The 25,523-nt window shown below is 35.9% G+C and overlaps 1 protein-coding gene across 1 annotated transcript; it reads right to left on the reverse strand.

The window, feature by feature from the left end:
• Positions 1-5,797: 5,797 nt before the first annotated feature.
• On the reverse strand, positions 5,798-7,798 carry LOC124821952 (uncharacterized). Its single transcript, XM_088100025.1, has 4 exons — positions 7,421-7,798; positions 6,469-7,008; positions 6,122-6,414; positions 5,798-6,005 (listed from the first exon to the last, which is right to left on the reverse strand). The coding sequence occupies exons 1-4, from the start codon at positions 7,796-7,798 to the stop codon at positions 5,798-5,800; spliced, it is 1,419 nt and encodes a 472-aa protein (XP_087956151.1).
• Positions 7,799-25,523: the final 17,725 nt, after the last annotated feature.

Raw genomic sequence — 25,523 nt, forward strand, 5'->3', positions numbered from 1 at the left:
AAGCTTTTGGATGTAGTGTTTTAATGTACTCTTTTAATGTAATACTACAGTTATGAAGCTTTTGGATGTAGTGTTTTAATGTACTCTTTTGGATGTAGCTGATACACTTAAGTTTTATGCACTAGTAAAAAAAGCGTATTTTAACTCGCAAACTGAACAGACCGAACGACCGAACGACCTCTTTGCCACTAACGTACACACTGAACAGACCGAACGACCTTAGGCAGTAACCGAACGTTCGAAGTTAATATTCTCCACTAATATGCCTCGGTCGTCTGGGACAGAGGCAATAATACCGTTCGGTTTCGCTTCTGCTATGAACCGAGGCATATACCGAACGTTCCAAGTTAATTTTGTCCACTAATATGCCTCGGTCGTCTGGGACAAAGGCAATAAGAACGTTTGGTTTCGCTTCTGCTATGAACCGAGGCATATACCGAACGTTCGAAGTTAATTTTGTCCACTAATATGCCTGGGTCGTCTGGGACAGAGGCAATAATACCGTTCGGTTTCGCTTCTACTATGAACCGAGGCAGTAACCGAACGTTCGAAGTTAATTTTGTCCACTAATATGCCTCGGTCGTCTGCGACAGAGGCAATAATATCGTTCGGTTTCGCTTCTGCTATGAACCGAGGCATATACCGAACGTTCCAAGTTAATTTTGTCCTCTAATATGCCTCGATCGTCTGGGACAGAGGCAATAAGAACGTTCGGTTTCGCTTCTACTATGAACCGAGGCAGTAACCGAACGTTCCAAGTTAATTTTGTCCACTTATATGTCTCGGTCCAATCTCTTTTCTCTGCCATTTATCTTCTTCCCCCTTTCTCACTGGTTCTAGGTTGGTATTGCAATAACAAGAAAAACGAAAATACAACATGATTTCATTCATTTTTGCTAGTTCAATACATTGTTCATCCCGTTTTCATCACCTACTGCATCCTATGACAAAGAAAATGCAGAATACATTTTGGATTTGTCATCCATATTGAAATTACAATAATATTAACCACACAGCAACAACAAACAGCCCCTATCAACAACTTCATCCATTTTTCCACAACCTTCACAGAATTTTTCAAATCAATCACCATATTCGTTACCCCATCCATTTCTTCTGTCTTTGACAAACACTCATGCTTTCCTTCCCACTTCAGATTCGTATAACATCTTTCATTATCATCATCACAGCACCATTTGAAGAAATTGCAACCACCGTTTTCATGCCCGTTCTGTAAAAAAAAATTAAAACCCAATGAATACGACTTTGAAGTAAAATAAACAACTCATCCACGTTTCGGTTACCTTATACTTAGGGCACCCCCAAAATTGTTTCCCTCTGTTCTTAGTCGTTCCAGCTGTTCTGACCACTGTTTTCTCTCCACACAGACAAAGGGGTGACGCACCACGAAAAACGACCTTCGCCTCTCCATTCCGCCAGCCATTGGAAGTCGAAGAACATGTTGAACGTGAATTCTGCATTTGATTCTCCCTCGGGCATCCACTCGAACAGCATCCACTCTTTCCCAACTCTGAGACGACACGAGCCCTAGAGTAGAAAAATCCGCAACTTGATTTTGATTTCTCCCTTCCAGAGATGTTTCAGCAAACAAAACATTAAGTTTTTCCAAATTTGCCCTCTGTTTAATTAATTTCAGCATGGATTATACTATATTTACTTCATTCAAAATATCTGAGTATTAAAAAATTCCATTCACAAACGCCACGTCACGCACTCCTTAACGCCGTTTTCTGAAATTGACGGAAAGGATTTATTTGCATCAAATTAACAAAAATAAGGATCTAATTAAGACTTCAAATATAACAGGGACCTATTTCAAATTTGGGACGAAAATACGGACCCATTGAGACATTAAACCTTCTTTTTTTCACTTTCAAAATACAGAAACATAACTTGAAACCCTAATCATTCGTTATCACTTTCAAATCTTCCAAAAGAAGTCTCTCAAATGCAACGTTGTTGAATGAAGCTGACACGATAACCATAGGGCCCAAAGTAGTTAGTGCGCCAATCACACTTCCTTCTACTACCAGGTATATCGTCAAACTGGTAGTGGCTGGCGGTGCAAGGAAGGATCCGACGACAAAGAAGATCTCAAACCTACCGTGGAGCATGACGATGGTGTCAAAAGAAGTGGGTTCGCGTAAGGTTACATTGGTCGTGGTTCTGATGCCGCTCATGATGCAAATGCCTCTTGGGCGGTGGCACGCAAAGGTGGAGATGATATCAATGATTTTGCATCCGTCGGTGACTTCTATGTCATGCGTTTTTCAGGGCGTTGGGATAAATTTAGATTTGAGAGATTCATTAAAATCTTATTTTATTTATGTTAATTGATATTTTATTATTAGTTTTTATGTTAGTTGATATCTTATCCTGCGAGTATTGTATTGTAAACATATCCTCTCTATAAGAGTCATGGTCTGAATGACTTGTAAGCAATCTATGATTGCAATTATGAAGAGAATCAAAACACTTACAACTTAACTCTAAGAAGTTAAGGAAATCTAGGCGAGGTCGTCTAGTGCTGGGAGTGGTGTAAATACTCAACTGATGTAAGGATACCAGGAGTGGTGAATAATACTGCACAACCAAGAGTGGGTGAAACTCAACTAGGCGGTATCGTGGATACCAGGTTGCCTAGGGATACCAAGAGTGGTGAAGAATATTGCACAACCAAAAGTGGGTGAAACTCAACTAAGCAGTATCGTGGATACCAGGTTGCCTAAGGATACCAAGAGTGGTGCAAATACTCAAGAAAATCTCACAAAGTTGCTGAGTACTACGAATGATACAAATACTCAAGGAAATCTTGGCAGGATTGCTGAGTTCTAGCAGTGGTGCAAATTACTCAACTAATCTAGGGTAACTGGAGGTTATTCGCTGATCAGGATACTAGGATTGGTGAATAATACTACACAACTAGAAGTGGGGAAAACTAAACTAAACGATGTTTCTCAGATGCACTAGGAGCATCTAGGGATACTGGTAGTGGTGAATAATGCTATGCAATCTGGATTGAGTTAAACTCACATGTACTTAATTGAATATTTAATATAACCCTCTAATTTAACTTAGAGAAGTATTGGACGTAGCCTTAATAGGTGAACTAGTATAAAACATCTTGTGTGTTTTAATCTGTTGATAAACAATGTAGTTTAGTTAATGTTTAGTATGCTCTTTCTCTCTCTGACAATACGCGTCACTGCGTTTAAGATCATTTCTATATTCAAACTTGGACATGTTGAGTTGGCTATGTAAAGGACCTCTCAAGAATAACGTTTACTAATTAGGTTCAACCAACTTACAAAGTGTTACTGTTAACCCTCGGCAAGTGCAACCGAATCGTATCAAGTAATAAAAATGGTAAGATCAAGTATCGTTTCCCAAAGGACTCACGACCTAAACAGTTATGTGATTTGTTGATTATCTTAGACTTGTAACTGAAAATATTGTTGTTGAACTATGAAAAATAAACATGAATGCAAGGTTTTGATCAATGGATAATATGAATGATTATGTTGTTGGGGTTTACCAATTCATCTTATCCACTCTGATGTATTCAAGAATTCATCTTTCTTCATTAATGTTAATGTCACTTTCTAAATTACATTAAACCCAATGTCTTGGTGAAGAAAGCCTACTCCTAATCACTAGTTTACAATGTCTTGTCTCCCTAGCAATTATTCATGCATTACATTCGCACAAAAGCTTAAAGGCAACAAACCATCATATCCCTATGTCTAGACAATACTACTATTGGGAGAATTTCTTCATGTCTAGATATATCTATATGTGTCCATACAAATAATATCAATGATTATGCAATTGAATGAGTTAAACAAAACATGCATAGAGTATAGAAGAAAAACCCTAACAATTTATGAAAGAAAGCATATAAATTAAAGAACAAATTCAATACATGAGAGTTTCAAAGCATTATAATGGTTTCCCAACAACAATGAAGGTTTAGTTCACCATAATCATGGTGAAACTAGATGAAAAACAATGAAAGAATGAAAGATATAACCCTAGAATTTGAAGAGTGGAGCTTAAGCATCCAAAATCCTTCTCCAAGGGGTGAAGAAAGTGTATTCTGCTTCGTTCCAGCCAAAGATGACTGACCTAGTTCGACTAAAACCTTATATATTATTCTAAAAATTACAGAAAAGTGGCCCAAGGCCCATAAAAATGGCGCTCATCGGTAAATACCGCTCAACGGTAAGTGTGCGTTCTTCTATTTGACGCTCAGCTGCAATTTTAAGTATAAAAATAACAGTTTTTCAACTGTTATCAAAACCCCAAACTTAGAACTTTGCGTGTCCTCAAACAAACAAGATGTAACTCAATCTTCCACCAATTCACACAATGGTTCACCACATTCAGAACTCCCTCTTTCAAGACAAGTAAATACTCAAATTAGCTCATAACAAAAACTTCAATCAAGATGTGCATATGCTTTAGTGTTCATGCAATCACATAATATCCAACAAATGCTATTTTCATGAATGATCAATCAACTAAGCATAGATGTTCTTATGTGTTCATGGAATCTTTCCTTACTAGATAAAGTGTTTCACTCAAACACACAAGTGTATAAGAGGTCACTCATCCACTCTACTATCACAATGTTGCATGAATTAATTTTGCCTTTCATTTAACCACAATAAAAAACATTCACAAGTAAGTATCATCACAAGGACTTTTCTATGGCTTATAATGTGGCTGGGCTAACAAGAAAATTGGTTTTTCTAGATCACAAAATCCTTGAGTTAAGTGAATCATCTAAACCATTCTTCCTTCTTCCCAACTTTCTTTTGCATTGAGCCTTTCTCTTTTTCTTTCTTTTCTTTTCTTTTTCTTTTGATTTTCACGTGCTTAGCTCTTGGCTCAATGCTTGTTATTTTCCCTTTCTAGACTTCCCAACAACCCCAAACTTGAACATTTATCAATACCACAAAATATTCTCAACTCAAATCAAGGTAAAGCTTTTCAAAAAGGGTTTTCAAATCATGTTCAAAGCTAAAGGTTCAAAGGATAGAACACATAGTGTTCTCTTTTAGTGGGCTAAAATCATGCATATTGGCTAAAAAGAGTTACCAACAAATGCCTTGATTATATGACACATACAAGCAAATGATTCAATCATACAAAACCTGGGCAAAGTCATTCATGCTTTAAAGTAATAGCATTCAATCAACAACTCTTGATCTCAAAAACCTCACATATAGGCTCATTTAACCATTCCACATACACATCCTGCTTAGCATCATAATCATAATCACAACATCATGCATTTGTTCACAAAGCTTGTGAACCATCACCTGTATCTCAGCATATAATGCACAATCTCAACATTAATCAATATCAAAGCATCATCAAGTAATACTCATCATGCATAAGTCACAAGCAAACCATCATAACATACATAGTTTCAAATTGAGTACATCAAACCATATTCTACTAACATAAGCAAATAAATTAAATGAGTTTAAAACACTGGGGTGCCTCCTAGTAAGCGCTTGTTTAACGTCCCAAGCCTGACCCAAAATCCTCCAACACCCATCAGTAAGTGCAACTGAACATAGTATCCTTCAATAGATATTTTTCCACCTAACATCCTTCAGTAGATGCAAACCCTGTAACAAGTTTATAACTAAAACAAAAATACCAAAAGTTCATAATTACATCAACAAACCAAAATAAACGTTCTTAAATCACTAGGTTGCCTCCCAGCAAGCGCTCTTTTAACGTCACTAGCTTGACCAAATAAAGTTCAAGGATCAACCAACTTCATCACTGTAGACAACTGCTCTACTTCTCCTCCCAGATAATGCTTGAGACGTTGACCATTCACCATCCAACTTCTATGTTGATCATTAGCAGCTGGATCAACCAATTCAATTGCTCCATGTGGACACACACTTTTCACTATGAATGGTCCTGACCATTTTGACTTCAACTTTCCAGGAAAAAGCTTCAATCTTGAATTGAACAATAGCACATGCTGCCCTGGAGTAAAGACTTTTTTATCAACTTCTTGTCATGATAGAATTTTACCTTTTCTTTATAGCTTCTGGATGAATCATATGCATGCAACCGCATCTCTTCAAGTTCCAACATCTGCCTTTTGCGCTTATTTTGAGTTCTAGAAAGATCAAAATTCAAAAATTTAAGCGCCCATAAAGCTTTGTGCTCCATCTCCACTGGCAAATGACATGCTTTCCCATAGACTAGCTGATAAGGCGATAAACCCATAGATGTCTTCATTGCAGTCCTGTATGCCCAAAGAGCATCATCAAGTTTCTGTGACCAGTCCTTTCTTGGTGCAACAACTGTTTTCTCTAAGATCCGCTTGATCTCTCTGTTAGACACCTCAGCTTGCCCATTAGTCTGTGGATGATAAGGTGCAGCTACCTTATGTCTCACACCATAATGTTTGAGTACCTTTGCTAGCTGATAATTACAAAAATGAGATCCTCCATCATTAATAAGTACTCTAAAAGTTCCAAAGCATGAGAATATCTGCCTCTTTAGAAATTTAATCACAGTGTTGGCATCATTTTTGGGACACGCCAATGCTTCTACCCATTTGCTCACATAGTCCACTACCACCAAAATGTATTCATTGTTGAAAGATGGTGGAAATGGTCCTACAAAATCAATGCCCCAGCAATCAAAGACTTCAACCTCTAAAATGCCCTGTAATGGCATCTCATGACGTCTTGAAATAGTCCTAGTTCTTTGACACCTGTCACAATTCCTGGCATGATTATGAGCATCTTTAAATAGAGTATGCAAATAAAAACCTGACTGAAGAACTTTTGTTGTTGTTCTTTCTCCATTGAAATGTCCTCCATATGGTGAGTCATGACAGTTCCAGAGAATTCCTTCTGCTTCTTCATTTGTCACACACCGCCTCAAACTGCTTGACATCATGCAAAAATTTCTTTCTTTATTGCCAATTAAGATCTTCTGGAAGTACTCCTGCAACTTTAAAATTGGCCATATCAGCAAACCACGACATCTTTTGAATGTACATGAGTGTTTCATCTGAAAAAGACTCCCAGATTTATGCTTCCTTGCTAGTAACCTCAATGTTAACCAACCGAGATAAATGATCAGCAATAAGATTCTCACTCCCCTTTTTATCACTGATTTTCATATCAACTTCTTGCAAGAGCAGTACCCATCTAATCAAAAGTGGCTTAGAATCTGGCTTTGTCAACAAATATTTTATAGCTGCATGATCTGTGTAGATAATCACCTTAGACCCAATGAGATAAGGTCTAAATTTCTCCAAAGCATAAACTATGGCTATGAATTCCTTCTCAGTAGTAGCATAATTCAACTGGACATCATTTAAAACTTTGCTAGCATAATAGATTGTGTGAAATACCTTTTCTTTTCTCTGACCAAGAACGACTCCTATTGCATAATCACTAGCATCACACATTAGTTCAAAATTATGATTCCAATCTAGAGCTACAATCACTGGAGCTAACACCAATTTACTTTTCAAGATATCAAAGGCTTTCAAACATTCTTCATTCATCACAAAAGGTACATCTTTAACCAGTAGATTACTCAATGGTTTTGCAATTTTTGAGAAGTCTTTAATAAATCTTCTATAGAATCTGGCATGGCCTAAGAAGCTTCTGATTCCCTTCACATTTGTTGGTGGAGGGAGTTTCTTAATGACCTCTACTTTGGCTTTATCATCTTCAATCCCCTTAGCAGATATCTTGTGCCCCAACACAATTCCTTCTGTTACCATGAAATGACATTTCTCCCAGTTAAGCACAAGATTTGTTTGAACACATCTCCAAAGACTGAAAAATCATCCATGAAGACTTCAATGCACTTCTCTATGAGATTTGAAAAAATTGTTTGCATACACCTTTGAAATGTGGCTAAAGCATTACATAACCCAAATGACATCGTTCTGTAAGCAAAGGCACCAAAAGGACAAGTGAATGCCATCTTCTCTTGATCTTTTGGATCTACCACAATTTGATTGTATCCAGAGTATCCATCCAGAAAACAATAAAAAGCCTGACCTGCTAATCTCTCCAGCATCTGGTCCATGAAAGGAAGAGGAAAATGATCCTTCCAAGTGGCTTTATTCAGCTTCCTCTAATCAATGCACATTCGCCATCCAGTAACAGTCCGAGTAAGAATAAGCTCATTCTTCTCATTATAGATTACTGTCATCCTACCTTTCTTTGGAACTACCTGTACTGGGCTTACCCATTCACTGTCAGAGATTGGATAAATGATACCAACTTCCAAGAGCTTCAATACTTCTTTTCTAACCACCTCCTTCATGAGAGGATTTAGCCTTCTTTGTGGTTGAGCATTCGGCCTATAGTCATCTTCCTTAAAGATCCTGTGCATGCAATAAGTTGGACTTTGATAACAGTTGAAAAACTGTTATTTTCATGCTTAAAAGTGATACTAAAAGCAACCTTTAGACTTAGAAACTAGCTTGAAATCATGCATTTTGTTTATATTTTCAGAAATAAGAGAGCTGGACAGGTTTATGCTTGATTTGAGTGTTTTTGTGCAGGTTTTGAGGTGAATTTGGTGAAAGAAGTGAAGAATGAGAGAGAGGACATTAGAAAAGACAAGAAAGAGTGCAAAAAGAGAAGTCGAAGGCACCGCTCAGCGGCAAACTACCGCTGAGCGGCACTCAAGAGGTGGCGTTGGAACCGCTGAGGGGCAAATGGCCGCTGAGGGGAAGAAAGAAGACGCGTAACCACCGCTGAGCGGTAAATGGCGCTGAGCGGCACTTTTTGGGCTTGGGCTTTTGTAATCTTTTGTAACTCTAGATTAGTATATAAGGGCTTGCACGTCCTTTAGTTAGACATCTTTGGCAGAAACGAGGCAAACACTCTCTTTTTCACCCCTTTGAAGGAGGATCTTGGATGCTCAGGCTACCTCTTCCACTTTATTGGGTTTATTCTTTCATACTTTCATTGTTATTCATCTAGGTTCACCATGAATATGGTGAACTAAACCTTGTATGTTTGTTGGGGAATCAATGTAATCTCTTGAAGCTCTCATATATGGAATCTGTTGAGTACATCTTTGAATTAAGACATATGCTTTCTTTCATCATTAGTTAGGGTTTTTCCTCTTTGCTCAATGCTTGCATTGTTTAACTCATTCTAATGCATGATTATTGGTTTTGTCGATACGGACACGTACGGGGAAATCTAGATCCGGGGAATTTCTCCCAATATTTTACTGACAACATTATATTGGTTGCCTTAAGCTCCTGCACTCATGAACTAATCATTAGGAATGCTAGGAATTGTATGAACTATTTGATTAGGGAGAAGCCATCTAGAATGGTACATTAGAGAGTGGCATTAACAATGATGATTTGAATGTTGAATTCCTAAAATATATGAGAGTGGATGAGATGAAATTGACCCCCAACAACATATTCATTCATATATTCCATTGAAAGTGTTTATCTTTTGTCTTTGCCATTGATCAAAATTCATGCATACATGTTTATTTTCTGTCTTGCATTTTAAACTCAAATATTTCGTTTGTAAGTCTTAGTTAATCAAGAAACCACATAACTAAACTAGGCCGTGAGTCCTTTGGGAAGAACGATACTTGGTCTTACCAAGTTTTATTACTTGAACGATTCGGTCATACTTGCCGATTGTGAAACAAGTTTGTGACATCATATTTTGGTGCTTACAAATTTGTCCATCAAGTTTTTGGCGCCGTTGCCGGGGATTCATGGTTTAACTGGTTAATTTGTGTGATTATTGATTACCTTTGACTTATTTTTTTTATTTTATTTTAAATTTCGAATTTTTATTTTATTTTATTTTTCTGTTTATATTTTTCAGTTTGTATTTTATTTGATTTTATTTTATTTTTTCTGTTTTCTGTTTTTCTGTTTTCTGTTTTTATTTTCTGTTTTTTATTTTTCGGTTTTTATTTGATTTGTTTTTATTTTATTTTATTTTATTTAATTAGGTTAGATTAGATTTTATTTTATCTTTTAGGTTAGGTTAGATTTTATTTTATTTTATCTTTTAGATTAGGTTAGATTTTATTTTTTTTAGGTTTTATTTGATTCTATCTTCTAAATCTTTTTATCTTCTGAATATATATCTTCTTCTATATCTTTTTGTGCTAACAAATATTTCCTAGAGTTTTGTGCCTAATGTCTGCAGAATGCAATTTGGTCAAGAGTTTAACTATATGGGCACTCAATTCTACCAAAGTAATCTCAACCAATGGTGGGAACCTCACTCAAGCATGGATCAAAGCCAATTTTGGCAAGCTGCCGGACAATTTGAGAACCAACCACAACAACAATGGCAGCAAAAATCCTCTCTATCAGAAAGTTTGGAGGACACCCTTCAACGATTTTTGAAAAGTTCCGACTCTACTCAGAAAAGCATTGAAGAATCATGTAAAAGGATGGAGATGCACTTTCGTTACATTAGTCAGAGATTGGATGATGAGGTTAATACTGAAGTTAACCTTAAGGAGGAAGGGCAAACCAATGTCACTGAAAGTGACAAGATTCTTGATGAGAAAAAAATAGAGGGAGATGCGGAAAAGATAGAGAGAAAAGAGAAAGAAGAGTTGAGTGAGAAAAATAAAGATGAAGAAAAAGAAAAAGAATTGGTTGAGAGAAAAGAGAGAAAGAAAATTTGTGTGAAGAAAAAGAAGTTGAGGAGAAAAAGAGAAAGGAAGAAAAAAATAAAAGAAGAGAAAAAGAGAAAATTTAGGGAGAGAAAAAGGAAGAAAAAGAAGATGAGAGGAAAGAAGAAGAAATCACATGAAAAATCACATCCTCATCTAAAGAAGAATCATAGGAAGGAAAAGAAATTCAAGTGCTTTATGGAAATCTTCAAGAAATTGGAGATTAAAGTTCCTATGATTGAGACACTGCAACAGGTTCCTGGTTTGATCAAATTTCTAAAGAAGTTCAGTAGAAAGAAGAAGAAAAAGAAGAAGGAACATGAGCTTTATTGGGTCAAGCTAGTGACGTTAAAGAAGCGCTTGCTGGGAGGCAACCCAGTGGATTTACAAACTTTTGATTTGGTTTTGTAATTTATAATTTGTGAACATTATTCTGGACATTATTTTGTTGGATCTAGCATCTACTGAAGGATGCTAGGTGATTAAGTATCTACTGAAGGATACTAAGTTTGTAACACCTACTGATGGGTGTTGGTGAGAAGATTTTGCACCTACTGATGGGTGCTGGTAAGTTTGAAACACCTACTGATGGGTGTTGGTGGATTTTGGGTCAGGCTCGTGACGTTAAACAAGCGCTACCTGGGAGGCAACCCAGTTGATTGAATACTTCTGTTTGTTTGTTTTAGTTAGGGTTTGCATAAGCATTTTTAACATTGAATTGCAGGGAACCTATGAGAGACATGTAGGGAAGGCACGTAGGTCAAGAAAAGAAGGAGGGGAGCACTTCACGAAAGTGCCGCTGAGCGGCAATTACCGCTGAGCGGTACTATCGCAGAGGGGCTTAAGTTCCCCTTAGCGGGACCCGAGCCCATTAGGGTATTTTTATACCCCAAGCTGCGTTTTAGGGTTTATTTCCAAACTTCTCTCTGCACAAACACTTCCACACACCTTCTCCTAGGTTTTCCACATCTTTTCACTCTTCCCTCTTAAGAAAATCTCTCTTCTATTCACTTTTTCACTAGTGTGCCATCAAAGTTTGGGGTTGGAAGAGAGCATTCTAGTTTGAAGGCATTCTCATTGCATCTAGTATCTCCACCCAAGTAAGTAAAATGCATTTTGTTCATTCTAGGGTTCTTGAATTTGAATGTGATTGTCAAAGCATGAATATTTAGGGGTTTTGATTTCTATGCATGATTGGATGATATATTTAATGTTTGAACCGATTAAACTGCAAGATTATGAACTGGAAAACTGAAAATTGCATTTGGGTGGAGTTAGGGAAGCTTTAAAACTGATTTTTCAAAAATCTGCAGAGTTACCGCTGAGGGGTAAATTACCGCTGAGCGGCACTCTGCCAGATTTGTTTTTTTTTGATTTTTGCGTGTTGGAATGTGGCGCTGAGGGGAAATTCTGGCCCTCAGCGGTGGTTTAGCTTCGAAAGGAGTTGTGTTCTGAGTTTACTAATGATTAACATCATGTTCTGTGGTTTTGGATTTATGTTTGAATGCAGGAATGGCATCCTCTTCAGGAAAGAGATTGAAAACCATGGCAACCAAGAGAAAGGAAAAGGAACCAGAGCAGCCCCATAATGGCAGGTTCCTCTCTAGGAAACATGAGAAGCACTTTAGGGTGGTTCAGGACAGGAGACTTCTAATGGAGAGAAAGGTTGGAATGATACCTAACTTTGCTCCTCAATTTGGAGAGCAAGTGTTAGGGAATGATTGGGGGAAGCTAGCCACTTATCCATCACCTGCCAACATAGCTGTGGTGAAAGAATTCTACACCAATGCAAAGAAGATTGGTGATTATCCAGCTGAGAATTATTTGGGCTATGTTAGAGGCCATGCTATCAGGTATGATCCTGACTCCATAAATAACTTTCTGGATACTGTGTGGGCTGGTGAGCAATGCCAGTTTGCTCTTAGCATGGAGGAAGGTGCTGATTATGAGGATGTGGAGAGAGTATTGTGTATACCTGGAGGACACTTCCAAAGGAATAGATCTGGCTCAGTGGTTAACATTAGGAGGACAGATTTGACTCCTCTTGCAAAGTATTGGATGGCGTTTTCTCATGCCAACATTCAGCCATGTTCACATGTGTCAGATATTACTCTCAGCAGGGCACTATTCATCTACTGTGTTATCAGAAACTTGAATGTTAATATTGGGCAGGTGATAGCTGATGAGATTAGTGTGTGTGCTAACACCTCAAACAACAAAGCACCACTGGGACATCCTTCTTTGATCACTCACCTTTGCAAGCTAGCTGGGGTGGATACTTCTGTTCCACCATTTGAGAGGCCAAGAAAAGCTATAGATGAGGCCTATTACAGACAGTACTGTGGAGGTGAGGAGGCAGCCCAGCCAGTTCCACCACGCCAGGCTCGTAGAGAGAGAAGGCCAGCACAGAGCAGGACTTCTGCTGATAGTCATGAGGCAGAACCATTCCAGATGAGGGACATGTATATGTCTCTTATAGGTGCTCAGTTGCAGTCCATCCACAGAGGGCAGGTGGCCACGGCTGAGATGATAGTGGGGATGTATGATACCCCTCCAGCACACAGGTGGACTATGGATGAATTCCATAATGTGGTAGCTTGGCCAGAAGAACCAGTATATGGAGGAGCTGGAGCAGCTGAAGCTTCAGCCAGAGATATGGAGGAAGATGAAGCAGAGGAGGAGGATGCATTTGATGAAGATGATGATGAAGAGGAAGAGGAAGATACAGAGAGCTCGGACTGATGAGGAGCTGAGATAGCATTTACTGATGAATGCTATCATATGATTATGCTTTTGTGGTTTAAGTTTTCTGAACTTATTTGTTTTTGTTTTTAGATTAGGGTTTGATGTACTCTATTGAACACCTGGTTTCTTGTGATGGTTTGCTATTAACTGTGATTGTGTGATAAGTAATGCTGAATGATGCTTATGATTAATTGATGTTGAGATGATGTGCACATTAAAATGCTTATACAGGTGATTCACAAGCTTTGTGAACAAATGCAAGGTATCATGATTGTGATTGTGAAATTAAGCAGGATGTGTATGTCAAATGTGAATGAGCTTATATGTGAGGTTTTGAGCTCCAGAGTTATTATTGTTGAATGCTATTACTTTGAAAGCATGAATGATTTTGCCCAGGTTTTCTATGATTGAATCAATTGCTTGTTTTGCATCATATGATCAAGGCCGTGTTGTTGAAACCCATTTTATTGGCCAAATTCATAAAGTTAGCCTACTAAAAGAGAACACGTTGTGTTCTATCCTTTGAACCCTTAGCCTTAAACATACACTGAACACCCTTGATTGAAAATCTTTACCTTGAGTTAAGTAGAAGATCTTGTGTGGTATTGTTAAATGTTCAAGTTTGGGGTTATTGGGGAAACATGAAAAAGGAAAAGCATTGAGCTAAGAGCTAAAAGTAAAAATATGCAAAGAAAAAGCAAAGAAAAGAAAAAGAAGCAAAGCTCAATGCAAATGAAAAAAAAAAAAAGGCAAAAGAAAGTTGGGAATGAATAAGAATAATTGTGTTGTTATGATTCTCTTAACTCAAGGATTTTGTGATCCAGAAAAACCAATTTTCTTGTTAGCCCAGCCACATTATAAGCCATTGAAAAGTCCTTGTGATGATGCATGCTTGTGAATGTTTTTGATTGTGGTAAAATGAAAGGCAAAGTTGATTCATGTGACATTGTGATAGTGGAGTGAATGAGTGAAACACTTTACCTCTTATACACTTGTGTGTTGAGTGAAACACTTTACCTAGTGAGGAAAGATTCCATAAGCACATGAACATCCATGATTAATTGATTGATCATTCATGAAAAATAGCATTTGTTGGAACTTAAATGACTTTGTGAACACTAAAGCATGTGTACATCTTGAATTAACTCTTGGTCATAAGTTTGAGTGAAGTTATTACTTATCTTGAAAAGAGGATTTTGAATGAGTGAACCATCATATGAATTGGTTGGAGATGGAGTTACATTTTGTTTGCTTGAGGACAAGCAAAGTTTTAAGTTTGGGGTTGTGATAACAGTTGAAAAACTGTTATTTTCATGCTTAAAAGTGATACTAAAAGCAACCTTTAGACTTATAAACTAGCTTGAAATCATGCATTTTGTTTATATTTTCAGAAATAAGAGAGCTGGATAGGTTTATGCTTGATTTGAGTGTTTTTGTGCAGGTTTTGAGGTGAATTTGGTGAAAGAAGTGAAGAATGAGAGAGAGGACATTAGAAAAGACAAGAAAGAGTGCAAAAAGAGAAGTCGAAGGCACCGCTCAGCGGCAAACTACCGCTGAGCGGCACTCAAGAGGTGGCGTTGGAACCGCTGAGGGGCAAATGGCCGCTGAGGGGAAGAAAGAAGACGCGTAACCACCGCTGAGCGGTAAATGGCGCTGAGCGGCACTTTTTGGGCTTGGGCTTTTGTAATCTTTTGTAACTCTAGATTAGTATATAAGGGCTTGCACGTCCTTTAGTTAGACATCTTTGGCAGAAACGAGGCAAACACTCTCTTTTTCACCCCTTTGAAGGAGGATCTTGGATGCTCAGGCTACCTCTTCCACTTTATTGGGTTTATTCTTTCATACTTTCATTGTTATTCATCTAGGTTCACCATGAATATGGTGAACTAAACCTTGTATGTTTGTTGGGGAATCAATGTAATCTCTTGAAGCTCTCATATATGGAATCTGTTGAGTACATCTTTGAATTAAGACATATGCTTTCTTTCATCATTAGTTAGGGTTTTTCCTCTTTGCTCAATGCTTGCATTGTTTAACTCATTCTAATGCATGATTATTGGTTTTGTCGATACGGACACGTACGGGGAAATCTAGATCCGGGGAATTTCTCCCAATATTTTACTGACAACATTATATTGGTTGCCTTAAGCTCCTGCACTCATGAACTAATCATTAGGAATGCTAGGAATTGTATGAACTATTTGATTAGGGAGAAGCCATCTAGAATGGTACATTAGAGAGTGGCATTAACAATGATGATTTGAATGTTGAATTCCTAAAATATATGAGAGTGGATGAGATGAAATTGACCCCCAACAACATATTCATTCATATATTCCATTGAAAGTGTTTATCTTTTGTCTTTGCCATTGATCAAAATTCATGCATACATGTTTATTTTCTGTCTTGCATTTTAAACTCAAATATTTCGTTTGTAAGTCTTAGTTAATCAAGAAACCACATAACTAAACTAGGCCGTGAGTCCTTTGGGAAGAACGATACTTGGTCTTACCAAGTTTTATTACTTGAACGATTCGGTCATACTTGCCGATTGTGAAACAAGTTTGTGACATCATATTTTGGTGCTTACAAATTTGTCCATCAGACTTATACTTTTAAGATCTGAAACTGACCACCCAATAACTTCTTTGTTGGCTTTTAATATTTCTACCAACTTTTCTTCTTCTTCAGGAAGCAAAAAATTAGAGATGATGATTGGCTTTGTTCCATCTTCTTCTAGAAAAACGTACTTCAAATGTGATGGTAACATTTTTAATTCTAACTTCTTTGCTTTGACTTCTTCTTTGATATCAATTGTCTCAAACTGAACATCCTCCACTGGAATCTCCTTCAATGTTTCCAAATTCGTCATACATTCATTAATTAGTTTCTCTTCTTCTTCATTTAAGTCTTCACAAGCATTAATAAGAGTTTTCTCTAGTGGAGAAGAATAACGTACCATCCTTTCTTGCACCATACAAACTTCATCAAGTATATCAAGTTGAAAACATGCTTTGTCATCTTTAGGATGTGTCATGGCTTTGAATACATCAAAATTCACTTCTTCATCTTGAACTCTTACTTTAATCTTACCATTCTCCACATCAATTAGAACTCTGGCAGTCTTCATAAATGGTCTCCCAAGAATGAGAGGCACATCTCCATTCTCCTCCATCTCCATTATAACAAAATCCACTGGAAATACAAATTTGTCAACCTTTAACAGCACATCTTCAACTACCCCATAAGGATATTTAAGAGACCTGTCCGCCAATTGGAGTGCCATTCGTGTGGGTTTGAGTTCCAACCCCTCAATTCTTTTGAACATAGAAAGCGACATTAAATTAATGCTAGCTCCCAAATCAATCAACGCCCTTCCAACTTCCAACTCTCCTATGATGCATGGAATAGTGAAGCTCCCTGAATCTTTAAACTTGGGAGGTACTTGTTGTATGATTGCACTACAATTACCTTGCACTTCAATGGTCTCCTTTTCAATGTATTTTCTTTTCTTTGTAAGGAGTTCCTTAAAAAATTTTGCATAGGATGACATCTGTTGCAAAGCTTCAAAGAAAGGAATGGTAATCTCCAGTTTTTTAAACAACTCCATGAACCTCTCCAACTGTTTTTCCTTCTCCTTCCTTGAATAAGTCTTTGGATAAGGAAGGGGTTTTTCAACTATTTTTTCTTTTTCTCTCTCTCCTCTCTCCCTTTCTTTTTCTTTTTTTCTCTCATCTTCCTCTTCTCTCTTTTTTTCTCTCTCAATCTTATCTCTTTTTTTCTCTCTCAATCTTATCTTTCCACTCAAGTATTTCTTTCCCACTCTCATTTTCTCTCTCTTTTCTCTCTATTTTTCTTTCCTCTAACACTTTACCACTTCTAGTAACAATGGTTTTACACTCTTCACTCAAATTACTCTTTGCATCCTTTTCACAACCCTCCATCTTGTTGAACATTTGCCCAATGTGCATCTTCATGCTGTTAAATGCAGCCTCTACATTCTTACAATAAGAGACACTCATTTTAATGAATTGCTGGAAAGTATCTTCCCATTTTATGGTTTTCTCATATGGAGTAATTTGTGGCTTCCACTGTTTCTGCTGCTTTTGAACCATTGAAATATCATATATCTCTTGAGGTAATAAAGGTAGCTTCTTTGTCACTTCTTCCAACTGTTGAGAGATGATCTTATTTTGTGCAAGCAAGGCATATTGAGATTGCAATTGTAGAACTCCCATCTTTTGAATTGGAGCTCCTATCTCACAGTGCAACTCGTTATCATTAGTAGCCATATTATCTATCAACTCGGTTGCTTCCTCTAGAGTCTTCCATTTGATATTACCTCCAGCTGAGGCATCTAACATCAACTTGGTTTGTGAACCAAGACCTCCAAGGAAAAGAAGGACCACTGCTGCTTCATTAAAGCCATGTGTGGGAGTCCTTCTCAACAAGCTTTTATACCGATCCCATGCTTGACCTAATGTCTCTTCCATGCCTTGTCTGAAAGAAGATATCTCTTGCTTCCCTTTGTTGACTTTAGATTGTGGGAAGTACTTGTTTAAAAACTTTGCAACCACAACTTCCCACTCAGTAAAGCTACCCTCTGGAAAAGAGTTCAACCATAACTTAGCATTGCCTCCCAAAGAGAAAGGAAACAAACTAAGCTTTATTGCTTCATCTGGTACCCCATTAATCTTCACAGTGTTGCAAATCTCATTGAATGTGGTGAGATGTTTGATAACAGTTGAAAAACCGTTATTTTTATGCTTAAAATTGATACCAAAAGCAACCTTTAAGACTTAGAAACTAGCTTGAACTCATATTTTTGCTTTAGTTTTGTGAATAAGAGAGTTGAAAGTGAATTTAATGGTTTTGTGCAAGATTCCCTTGCTTTTGTAGGCTAATTGAATGATTTGAAAGAAGAATTGAAGTATCGAATGATTGGAGTGCTGAAAAGTCAACCATAAACCAGAAAAGTCAACAGTCAACCAGAATGCTGAAAAACCAACCAGAACGCAGAAAAAGTGTGACTGAGTGGCGTTGAGCGGTAAAATACCGCTGAGCGGCACTTTTCAGGTGCCAAAATCACCGCTGAGGGGCAAAAACAGCAGCTGGGGGCAAAATGGATCATGCGGTATTATCGCTCAGCGGTAAAATACCGCTGAGCGCCATTCTAAGTGGGCTTGGACCGGTTTTCTTTTGTTTTTATGGGCTTGGACTTGTTTTATGTTATTTTTATGCCCTATTTAAGGACTTGCACGTCCTAGGGTTTGTATCTTTGGCTGGGAGGAAGCAGAAACACACTTTTCACCCCTTGGGGGTAGATTGGGAGATGGTGACGACTCTCCTCTTCTCTTTCTAGGGTTTTTCTATCTCTTTCATTCTTTCATTATTGCTCATCTAGTTTCACCATGAATATGGTAAACTAAACTTTGTATTGTTGTTGGGGAATCAATGTAGTCTTGTGAAACTCTCATATATGGAATTTTGCAAGGTGATTTAGAGAGTGACATTAGCATTGATGATAAGAATGATGAATTCTTAAAATTATATGAGAGTGGATAAGATGAAATTGATAACCCCAACAACATACTCATCCATCTAATTCATTAAAGTGTTTGTTTTCCTCTTTTCCATTGATCAAATTCATGCATACATGTTTAATTACTGTCTTTTGCATTTAAACCTACAATCAATTGTTCACAAGTCTTAAATAATCAACAAATCATATAACTAACTAGGCCGTGAGTCCTTTGGGAGAACGATACTTGGTCTTACCGAGTTTTATTACTTGATACGATTCGGTCACACTTGCCGATTGTTAAACAAGTTTGTGGCGCCGTTTTTCAGTGTTCAAAAATTTGTCATCAATGTTCATATGGACTTTCATGTGATAGCCCATTAAATTGGTTGCTCTTCACCAATTGTATCAATGCCGGCTTCACCTTCATGTTTGCGGCATTGACCCTCGGCCTTGCTATACTGTTAAAATGTTGAGGGCCAACCACAATGGTGTAATCCGCAAGAGTGCGTCTACCATTATTCTCCTCGACCATATCTTCAATGCTTTGATTAGACCCTTGTGGTGAAGGTTGTAAAAGTATCTCCGGAGGAGGAATAATTCTATTGAAGTTCGAACTCTCCTCCTCCTTCCACTTTCGTCCAAGCCTTCAAGAATAGGTTTCGAAGTGATTTTGCTCCTAGTTCGAACTGTACCCTGCATACACAAGAAAACAAGTTCCTAGAAACAATTGTCAGCATAAAAAAGATAGAAAAGATAGATTAAAAAGATAGAAATATAAAGATTAAGAACAAAAGATAAGAGGATAAAAATAAAAACTAAAAAGATAAAAAGATAAAGATAAAAACAAAACGATAGAAAGATAAAAAATAAAAAAATCAAGTCAAAAATAGTTAAACCACGAGTCCCCGGCAACGGCGCCAAAAACTTGTTAACCCTCGGCAAGTGTAACCGAATCGTATCAAGTAATAAAAATGGTAAGACCAAGTATCGTTTTCCAAAGGACTCACGACCTAAACAGTTATGTGATTTGTTGATTATCTTAGACTTGTAACTGAAAATATTGTTGTTGAACTATGAAAAATAAACATGAATGCAAGGTTTTGATCAATGGACTTGAACAATGCAAAAATAGTTGATGGATAATATGAATGATTATGTTGTTGGGGTTTACCAATTCATCCTATCCACTCTCATGTATTCAAGAATTCATTTTTCTTCATTAATGTTAATGCCATTTTCGAAATTACCTTAAACCCAATGTCTTGGTGAAGAAAGTCTACTCCTAATCACTAGTTTACAATGTCTTGTCTCCCTAGCAATTATTCATGCATTACATTCGCACAGAAGCTTAAAGGCAACCAACCATCATATCTCTATGTCTAGGCAATACTACTATTTGGAGAATTTCTTCATGTCTAGATATATCTATGTGTTCATACAAATAATATCAATGATCATGCAATTGAATGAGTTAAACAAAGCATGCATAGAGTATAGAAGAAAAACCCTAACAATTAATGAAAGAAAACATATAAATTAAAGAACAAATTCAATACATGAGAGTTTCAAAGGATTACAATGGTTTCCCAACAACAATGAAGGTTTAGTTCACCATAATCATGGTGAAACTAGATGAAAAACAATGAAAGAATGAAAGATAGAACCCTAGAATTTGAAGAGTGGAGCTTGAGCATCCAAAATCCTCCTCCAAGGGGTGAAGAAAGTGTGTTCTGCTTCGTTCCAGCCAAAGATGACTAACCTAGGTCGATTAATACTGCTCAACGGTAAGTGTGTGTTCTTCTATTTGACGCTCAACTGCATTTTTGCCCCTCAACGGTGACTACGGGGCCTCAAGAACACTGCTCAGCGGTAATTTCCACTGAGCGGTACTCGTGGCTTCTCTTTTTGTGCACTTTTCACCTCCTTTTCTGATTCCAACTTCTTCCTACTTCACTTCTTTCATCCAATTCATCTTAAAACCTGCAAAAGCAAGGAAAACCAAGCATAAAACCCATCCAACTCTCTTATTTCAAAAACATAAACAAAAACATTATTTCAAGCTAGTTTCTAAGTCATAAAGGTTATCTTTAAGGTCAATTTCAAGTATAAAAATAACAGTTTTTCAATTGTTATCAGTTATGTACATAATGATCTGTTTGCAAGAAGGGAAAAAGCTAAGAAAACATTATTCAACCCCCTTTTAGTGTTTTCCCGCACCTTTAGAGATGAGTAATGTCGTGGAGAGTAGCAGGAGGTCCTAGTCTGTGGTCACTAGTTTTGGTCATAGATGTTTGACAGATTAACCTTAATGTATGACATTATGGTGGTGGTTGAGGTTGTAGTTATTATTATTCTGAGCAAGTTGCTCCATCATACACGGGTGCAGATTCCCCATGAATTCGACATCAATACATCTATTTGGATAGTTGGAGTATAAGGTTGATGAAAATTATTTTAGATGTTGCTTCTTTCATAATATGTATGTATATTATTATTGTTTTAAAATGCATATATGTCCTTTTGGAACTCTAGTTCACCCTTGCTTTTGTGTTATTTGTCTTTGTGTATATTTTTCTCTTTTGTAATAATCATCTTAACTGTTGTGAGCTTAGAAAGGAGACATCTTTTTAGTTGAGGTTGAGAAAGAAACAAGATAAATAAATTTTGTTCTTCAATTATAGAATCTCTTACTTTAGTGTTTTAAATTTTTGTAAGTTGTATATACGTGACCTTTTATTTTAGTAGTTTTATATTATTAAAATGAAATGTTATATAACTTTTATAAAAAAAAATCATGTATTCAAAAGCTAAACTCTTAAATTAATAACATTTTTTTATGATAATTAAACTTTATTAATATTATAATTATAAGAATACAAAACGATGAAACATTAATTTTCCATAGCACAAAATTCAACCGTTTTAAGTTAAGAAGAGAGAAAGGTAATGGTATATTATTTTTTTCTAAAATTAATGAGACTGTTTTCATAATACTTTTCAAATAAACAGCCAAACAAAATAAAAAAAATTATTATCTTTTTTAAGATATAAAATAAATATACTTTAAAGATATATTATTTATCAACGTTTAATAGAGATATTTTCTATTAACAAGTAATTGTATCTTGAACAATTTTAAATTTGTTATGAAGTTGTGTTTGTATTGTCTTTCTAAATAAATCTTGGAGAGGACTTCTCTATACTTGTTTGTGTGGTGTGGAAACATTATCTCTAAAGCTTCTTTTTTATTTACTCCCTATGGACGATGTTTTGGTATCTAGAAGCATCTATCTTTTAAGCAAATAGACCAGAACCTTTTGTTGATATTTCTACTTTTTCTTGGTTGAAACCGACGTGTGTTATTGCAGAGTACAGTAACAAGATGCTTTGCAACTACCACTAACATGTGCATGAAACAGGTCAAATAACTACCCATTTTAGTAAGAAACTTTGCAAGTACCATTACCATGTGCATGAAGCAGGGTTAAAGAAGTACTCATTGTAGCTTATTTTTTTTAAGTAAGGAAAGCGAGGTTTCTTCTTTGTTGGATGTCATCCGCCACCAGTTTTTGTTGGATGTCATCCGCCACGAGTACAGCGAACTATGCAAGAATTTTCTTTTTGATATTTATAATTATTAGAAATATCAATAATTATCTTTATAATTATGATAGGTTTTTTCACAGGTTTCTCCCTCAATTCTATACTGTATTTCTGTCCATCCATTTAAAATGTGGTTAATGTTATAGATTTTTGAGTAATATTGGTAGTTATGTAATTATTTGCTTTTCACGTGTATTTGATAAATCATAAATCTTTTAATAAAGTTTCATAATTATAATAATTTTGAAAGGACATTCAATGGAAGATTTAAAAAAGTTTGCAATTACATTTTTTGGGGTTATTTACAAGAGAGTAAACTTTATCGAGTTAATATTATCATAATAAGAAAATGTTTGGTTTAATTATTTATTTGATTTTTATTTTGGTTCAGAAACGTTAAATTAATCCTTTAGTTTTTTTTTTTAGTTTTGATTTGTGAAAAATTAAACAATTTGTGACTAAATTAATCAAAATTTTTGCTGAAATTAAACAATAATTATTACTTTTGTATAAATTTTATGTTATTATTTTTATTAAAATTAAAATTTTTATTAAATATTTATAAAAATATTTTTAAACCAAATAACTATATCACTATATTCTATTTAAATAAATTACATTTAAACAAATATTTATAAGGTTAACTTAGTCATCAAATTTCAGTTAAAATAGTTAAAGTAAATAAAAGTTATGCATAAAAATTTTAGACATAAAAGATTACATATATAATTATGGGTTAAATATGTTTTTCGTCCCTTAAGTATCACACGATTTTGGTTTTAGTCCCTACTCAAAACTTTGATAGTTTTTAGTTCTCTTAGTTTTGAAACTCTTAGTATTAGTCCTTAAAAATGGATGACGTTAAATTTTAGTTGATGTGGCAAACGGCAAAGACAGGTTTGATGTCAGCTGTCGTGCCACGTTGATTGTTTCATTTTCCAAGTTGAACTCTACGGTGACCCAGAAGCTTCCTGTTTCTGCCCCTCGCCCTCCAGCAGCACTGTCTAGTGGGTCGTTCCTGCTGGGTACACGATGCGAAGCTGTTGGGCCTGATTCACGTTAGTCTCTCGATTGTCCTCTCTCACTCCAATACCTTCCAACACAGTGCTTACCTTGAATGCTTCATTTTAGGAAGATAAAAGAAAGGGTTGAAACCAACACCTTGAGTGCGTCGAAATACTGAGTGATTGTGGTAGAAGTGGGGTGGGAACCAAATCAAAGATGAAGGCGCGGCCCAAAGCGGAGTTGAACTTGCCGATTAGAAGACCCACCTGAAAGTAAAATCGGAGGTGGTAGTTAGTTAGATAGATATTTGGGAGAGTGAGAGTGTGACAAAGATGGCATTGGAGAATGTGCCTCCGATGGAAGTGCGGATTGGCTGGGACGATCCTCCGCCAATTTGAGTCGGGTTTCTTCTCCGCCATTGCTGATTATTCAATTGTTACTGTCACTAACAAGTCCAATACTTCATAAATCTGAAACACGTGAATCACCAGTTTTATGCTTCAAATTCCGGTCACTTCAATCCTTGAACCCTAACTGGGTTGCCTTGTTTATGCAGGTTCAGACAATGTTTTCCCCTTTTGGTAAACCCTCCAATCAATTTCTGACGTCATTTATTTAACATCTCCAGATTTTAAGAACCACTGTACATTACGATAAATACAATTTTTAATATATAAATTATATTTTTAAATTGATGCTGTGAATTGTTGGATGGGTTTCTTCTTTGGAGCGCGATTTAGGGTTGTTGTATTAGTTCTGTCACGGTTGGAGGCGGCTTGCAATGGTGGCGGCGGCTTGCGCGAGAACGAAGTTGAAAGGGAAAGTCGCGGTAGTGGAGGAGAGGAGGAGAAGAGGGTGGTGAATGGAGGACACTTTCAATCTCAGAAACGTGGCACAGCGTGAGAAACGTGGCAGAGAGTGCAGAGCGTATCTGGACATCGCCGTTTGCCACATCTACTAAAACTTAACGCCGTCCATTTTTAAGGACTAATACTAATAGTTTCAAAACTACAAGGACTAAAAACCATCAAAGTTTCGAGTAGGGACTAAAATCAAAATCGTGTGATATTAAGGGACGAAAAACATATTTAACCCTATAATTATTAATTAAAAAATTTTAAATAAATAAAAAATAATTTTGATTAATAAAAGTATTTATGAAAATGTTATAGTTGATTTAAATATAATTAAAAAATATTTGATAAAATATAAAATTTATTAAAAATATGAGTATAAGATTTTACGAAAAAATAAATTTTGTCTAAATTTGAATAAAAATAAAATTGTTTTATTTTGTTTGTGATTAAAAAAATATAAAAATTAAATTATGACTTTGTTTGTGTGTGAAAAACTATTACTTACACGTCACAATGGGTTATGTCACACAATTTTAATCTGACACGTGGACTTTTTCCAAAATAATAATAATAATAAAATAATTTAAAATAACTATAAAATGACATGATTTAACATGATTTGTAAAGTACTATAGAAAAATGATCAAATTGTATAAATCTTTTACAAATTAAAATTAAAAAAAATAATAACTAACTTAACATTTTTAGATAAAAATAATAAGTAAATGATTAATTAAACTATAATAAAACTTTTAAATGAAAAAAAAAGATACACTGTTTAAAACCATTATTAAAAACACAAACGTCATTGTAAGAAAACTTCAAAGAAATTTAGGAAATAGGTGATATAAATGCTACATTTTACTAAATTAACTCTGTAAAACACATGATAATAATAATAATAATAATAATTACTATTATTATTATTGTTATTAATTGAATATATGAAATTAGGCTAAAAAAAGTAATTGATATTGTTAATAAATGTGAAATAAACTCTCCACATATTGAATTTTGTTGGATCCATTATTCATGGTTCATTTTCATTTTCGTCAATTAGTTATTTGTGGTTATAAAGCATAATTGTT

The sequence above is a fragment of the Vigna umbellata genome, chromosome 10 (genome assembly GCF_029865625.1).
Source record: "Vigna umbellata cultivar VRB3 chromosome 10, Vumbellata_1.0, whole genome shotgun sequence".
NCBI classification, from domain to species: Eukaryota; Viridiplantae; Streptophyta; class Magnoliopsida; order Fabales; family Fabaceae; genus Vigna; species Vigna umbellata.